The sequence below is a fragment of the Euprymna scolopes genome, chromosome 36 (genome assembly GCF_053919585.1).
Source record: "Euprymna scolopes isolate OS-2025 chromosome 36, ASM5391958v1, whole genome shotgun sequence".
Taxonomy (NCBI): Eukaryota; Metazoa; Mollusca; class Cephalopoda; order Sepiida; family Sepiolidae; genus Euprymna; species Euprymna scolopes.
This window is the reverse complement of record NC_136517.1, coordinates 57,161,096-57,167,183: the sequence shown is the minus strand read 5'-3', so window position 1 is coordinate 57,167,183 and position 6,088 is coordinate 57,161,096. Positions and strand designations below refer to the sequence as shown.

The 6,088-nt window shown below is 32.3% G+C and overlaps 1 protein-coding gene across 1 annotated transcript in view; it reads right to left on the bottom strand.

Annotated features, from left to right (window-relative positions):
- Positions 1-330: 330 nt before the first annotated feature.
- The window catches only part of LOC145260518 (adenylyltransferase and sulfurtransferase MOCS3-like), a 46,296-nt gene continuing 40,538 nt past the window's right edge, over positions 331-6,088 (bottom strand). The window contains exons 11-12 of the mRNA XM_080118654.1: positions 4,743-4,842; positions 331-1,556 (exon numbers count right to left, since the gene is read on the bottom strand). Of these exons, the coding sequence (XP_079974780.1) occupies positions 1,324-1,556; positions 4,743-4,842 (333 nt within the window). The 3' untranslated portion in view covers positions 331-1,323. The remainder of the gene's footprint in view (positions 1,557-4,742; positions 4,843-6,088) is intronic.

Here is a 6,088-nt window from a genome sequence, read left to right as displayed (position 1 = left end):
AAGTCAAGCTTTACAACATAAATCAAGTATGAATTATTGTTGAGTTATCTCCTTATTGTCGGAGATTTTTTTCAAAATCTCAGACGAGACAATTCTCTCTTCGAATACTCATAAAATTTGTTTTTCTTATTTAGAAATAAAAGTACTTGATCAATTTACACGATTTTTGGAATATATTTTTGCTTTGTCATGGGTAATTATATCATACAGATTTTTCTTTATTTTCTAATATAGAAAGAATTCTGGACAAGAACCCATTTTTCATTTTCATTTTTTATAGAACGACACACAAATTTCGCATAACAAATACATAAAATACACAAATGCATGTTTTTACCTTTTTTTCAGTATGCTCTGTTTATTTGTAACAAAACAATTTTATTCATTTAATAATAGATGCAATAGCTGAAAGCTGCCTTTTAATTCTGAATGTTTTTGTTTTATAAAAAACTAGCAGGGCTACACGGCATTGCCCCAGGACAAAAGCGTAACTTATTTTTAAAATTTCTATCTATCTCTCTCTATCCATTTCACTGTTTTCTCCACTGTAGGGAAAATGGTGACTTACCTGAATAGCATGTGTGTGTGTGTGTGCGCGTGTTTGTGTGTGCATTGTAGGTTCGATCACTTGACAAAAAAAAAAAATGGCGACTTCAGTTGCTTTTGTATTTGACAATCACATGTGAGTAATGTAGACTCTCACCGTTTCTATGCAAATGAGACTATACCAGACACATAAAAGGAACCGTGAAGAGAACGAGAGGTTGAGTTGGAAGAAGGTTACGGAGATAGACACGTGCGACAGACTGTTTAAGTTGAGTAGAAAAACCGTGGATGAAAGATGAAAATTTTATTGAAACTGACCGTCAGATCCACTCTCATGTTTTCTCCTCAATCTCTTCTTTCTCCTTTTCCCAGCCCATTCATCTCTAACTGGACATGCACACAGACAATTTTTTTCCTATAATAAATACCTCATGGAATTAGTTGGCCTTTTATTTCCAAATTAGTACATTATAACACTGACCCCCTTACCCAGACACCAATGAAACCTAGTTCCATCGAACTTCAGAAAATGAATAAATTTTTTTTTCCTAAATCTTATATATTATTCATCCAGGGCAATGCTGATCAATATTATACCAACCTTGTGGGTGTTTGTTTTGTAGTTTTTGATTTTTACTTGAACATACACACAGAAAACTGCCCTTAAGAAAGATATCTTTAATGTATGTACTTGTAACAAAAACGAAAATATATTACAATAGATGATGAATTGGCCGTTAATTAAAATATTTTTTTTTTGTGCAAAACTTCAGTTTCTCAGTATTTAGGGAAATCAGAGTCAATGCGCTGCGCCCAAGCATGAAGTCCACCTCGAATGTCTTTTACGTATTCAACATCATTTTGAAAAGTCTTTAGGATCTCTTGAACGGCAGTTTGGGAATCGTTTCCATGATGACAGACAACAACCACTGCTAGTTCAGATGAATCAAGTAATCCGCCAAGTTTTGCCTTGAGGCGATCAGGACATTTTACCTCTGACATAGGTATGTCTTCTGCTAAGGAAAATTATTTAGAACAAATAAAGACAATGAGGGAAGAGTGTTTAAAAAAAAAAAAAAAAGAAAACTATGGAAAGTTGGAAGGATATTAATGATTTTCTGGATCGATGAATCAGAAGATGGATAAGAATTAAACAATTATCAGGGATACCACAGAATGTCTTGTGAATACCGTAAATTTTAACAATTATTTGACATACAAAGGTCATCCTAAAAGTAAAGCCTCCCATTTTTTTAACACAAAAAGTTGAAGAGCTATGAAGATAGAAGTGGTACGATTAAAACGAGCAACCTTTTGTGCTTCAGAATTAATTTTTCTACATAGTCACCATCATTCTTAATGCACATTTGTCAATAATTCAATGACGCAGCATGTCTATGACAAGGGTTGCTTTATTAGAGTTTCATACACCATCAATATCTGCAACAAAGAGATGAAACTTTCAGATCATGAATGCATAAGTTCAGTCATCATAATAAATGTACTTTGCAATCCCCTCTGATCCATTCGAATGGAATAAAATATAGGAGGGCTTACTTTTAGAATGCCAGAAGGTTTTCATAGCATTCAACTTGTTTAAGATTGCACTGAACTCTGAATCTCTAGTAATTACTTTCACACAACAAACCAATTTTATCTTTTAAACATGTGCAGAGCATATGAATGGCTGACGTTGAGGGGATAGATATTTGGTCAGACAAAATTGGGGAGAGTGCAGAGAGCTGGAAATATTTCTGACCAGTCAGACCACCCAAAAGATATTCTCTTTGTTTAAAAAAAAAGTAACTGCCTCATTTGAGGGAAAAGTCCCGCTGGGATTGACTTTGTTAGAGAAATTATGTACAGAGATCAATTAGATTTTATCTTCAATGAATATTTCCTCTGGTTGGCTGAACAATGACTACCAACAAAAAGCCAGAACCAGCCAAAGGTCAAAAAAAGATCAGAAAAAGAGGCACTTATAGCCGGCCTCTACAACTACGTCCCTCATAAGAGGGAAAGGAAGGTAGAGAGTTGAACGCTTGAGGTAGCTGGTTCAAGTAAGAGCTACAGAAGCAGTTCGGCTTCTGCGCTTCTTAAATGAGATTGGATCTCTTTGGGACTCTCAGCCAAGAGATTGCTAATGGGACTTGTAACACAATCTGGTCAAGTAAAGATTCAATGCTGCAAGTTTATCATTCACGATTTGTAAACTAAAAAAATAATAAACACCAATTATTTGTTTATAAACTGGACTTCTGGTTTTGTTTGGTATGAGGATTCTTTGTTACAAGACTAACTGGATCGCTAGTTGGTGTTCACCCAGAATAACATGTGAGGGGGACGATCACAGCAGGTGAGTGCCTATGTACATTTTTATAATTGAACTGAATTGTGATATGAAAAATTGGCCTTTTTTTGTACCAATGATTTGATTGGTTTGAAAAATGGAACATTTTACTTTTTTTTTTTTTGAATGTTGGGTGGGATTTTTTTTTTTGAATGGTGGGTGGGATTTTTTTTTTTGAATGGTGGGTGGGATTTTTTTTTTTGAATGTTGGGTGGGATTTTTTTTTTTGAAATGGTGGGTGGGATTTTTTTTTTTGAATGGTGGGTGGGATTTTTTTTTTTGAATGGTGGGTGGGATTTTTTTTTTTGAATGGTGGGTGGGATTTTTTTTTTTGAAATGGTGGGTGGGATTTTTTTTTTTGAATGGTGGGTGGGATTTTTTTTTTTGAATGGTGGGTGGGATTTTTTTTTTTGAAATGGTGGGTGGGATTTTTTTTTTTGAAATGGTGGGTGGGATTTTTTTTTTTTGAAATGGTGGGTGGGATTTTTTTTTTGAAATGGTGGGTGGGATTTTTTTTTTTTAAATGGTGGGTGGGATTTTTTTTTTTAGAATGGTGGGTGGGATTTTTTTTTTAGAATGGTGGGTGGGATTTTTTTTTTGGAATGGTGGGTGAGATTTTTTTTTTGGAATGGTGGGTGAGATTTTTTTTTTGGAATGGTGGGTGGGAATTTTTTTTGGAATGGTGGGTGAGATTTTTTTTGGAATGGTGAGTGGTATTTTTTTTGAATGGTGAGTGGCATTTTTTTTTGGAATGGTGAGTGGGATATTAACAATTTGCAAAATGAATTACAAGATAAGAATCAGACAAGAATCAAAGATGCCACAAAATGTTTGGTAAATCCTATAAAATCTCATAAAGCGCTAACTTCTTTGATATCATCTATATTATATTTCAGTCTGTCTGTTCCATATTTTAATCAGAAACAACTGAGCTGATCTGGCTGAAATTTTATACGGACCTTTATGATATGCAGTGAAATAAGTATTATTGTTTGATGCACAGTTAGGGATTACTAGGGATCAATCCCCACGATACGCATTTACTACAGAAGTGGCATGAAACACTCATTCTAAGTCCATAATTTTTGCCCGTTTTAATGGACTAAAATATCTAGTTTATCTCTAAATGTCTAGACATTTACACAAGAAATTATTGAAAATTCATTTTTTTTTTATCTGTTTAAGAGTCTTCATCAGGAAAATACAAACAATATTTTTTGTGGCATCTTGTTATTAATTTGTACGTAGTCTTTTGTTCTTATTGAAGATGGAGTTTTTTTTATTTTGAAATATATGTCCCATCCAATGGTTTGGTTTGTGCCTTAATACACGTGTGGTAAGTTAACTGAAAATTTGAATAAATTAAATAAATATGTTTATTTAAAAAAAAAAGAAAATCAGCATTTTGATTGGTCCCTGAACGGTTTTTACATTTCTTTAACTACAATGCTTACATTTTTAAAATTCAAAATGTTTAAAAAATTTCTTTATACAACGCATATTTTGTATAATATGTAGGTTGTGTCTACAAAATTAAAATTAGTTGAAAAAAAAACAAAAAAAACAAGAGTTACTCAATTTTAATATAAAAATATCCCTTAAAACATGCCTTATCTCCCATAAAATTATTTGAAAAAATATCCAGAAATAAAACTGTAGGTAATAGTAAAAACAATCATTGAATGAAAAAAACGATAAAAATGAATAGTTAATAAGATGTCTTTTTGCTAAGCAATATGCAAATTATTTAAGCTTAAATGAATACATATTCAAATAATAGACGTTAAAGGTCTAAGAACGAGATTTAGAATGAAAACAAAACAAAATCGCTTTTATCAAAGGATACTGATTGTTGGCGTGGGTAATGAACAGATTTCGATTTCTACGGGTTGTCTTACATCAATAAGAATGTGCGGAACATCACTGTCAAGCATCTGTTTGTAGTCCTGAAAAAGAGGAACACATAAAACAAATAATGAAGGTAACTTTATGATTAGAATTCTTGATTCTCATTCAGAATTGCCCCTATATTAAAAAAATAAAATATTAAAAAAAAGTCTGTATGATGTACATACCTGAAAAATATCATACAAAAATCACAAATCATAGTAGTTTTTTTTTTTTTTTTTAAGAAAATCAAATTTTATGAGTAAGCAAATGGGACTGTTTTGCATTGCTCTCTTGAAGAAACAAGAGCAGATAATTCCACAATTATTCAAACTTGCAAGATTATTTAACGACATATCACGTGTTTAGCTATTGTGATATTCACGGAGCCAGTGTGATATTGATCTGATCAGCCAATCTGTAATAGTTTGTTTACATAAATTTAGCAAATTTGTAAGATCCTGTCATATTTAGCCATTGCGATATTGAACAGATTCACGGAATCGGGTGTCTATTTAGTGAGTAATGCCTACGATTTCCCATTAATCACTTAAAATTATTTAAAACTGATTTACAAAAAAAATAAAACTACTTGATCAATTTATGTGATTTATGGAATACTATATTTTTGTTTAATGACATATTATAAAGATTTTTTGTTTAATGACATATCAAAGATTTTTTGTTTAATGACATATTATAAAGATTTTTTGTATTTTAGTATAACAGGAATTCTGAACAACCACTGAATTATTTACCAAGAACAAAGTGATGATCAGTGGTTATAGTGTTGGAAAGCTATCTTCCTCAGTTTGTGGAAAGGGAATTGGACACAACTCAAATTTTTGTGCATACAAAAAGTTGTATGGAATTACAGGTAAATTGAAATAGTCATGGACCAAAATCCTAACAATGGGAATAAATATAAAAAAAAAAAATCAAAAAAAATCGAAGTGAACGCTATTCATGTCAAATGAATTGCTATTTGAATCTGACTTTGAAAATTGGACAAATTATGTTCATACATATATAACTGACTTGACTCAATGTCTCCATTCAGTTTCAAGAGACAATGGACACCCATTGTAAAGGTAGCTGTATGTGTAACTTTGAGGCAAGGATTGCACAATCTCCAACTACACCTGCTTGAGTCCAGTGGCAAGGAGAGATCCAGGATTACTAAAAACAATGCCGAGATAAGCAGAGAGCACATACAGCACTTGGATATCTTAAATGGTCACCCATTTTAGTACTGACCAGGTTCAACATTGCTTAACTGATGATGTAATGAGAACTGGTATGTCA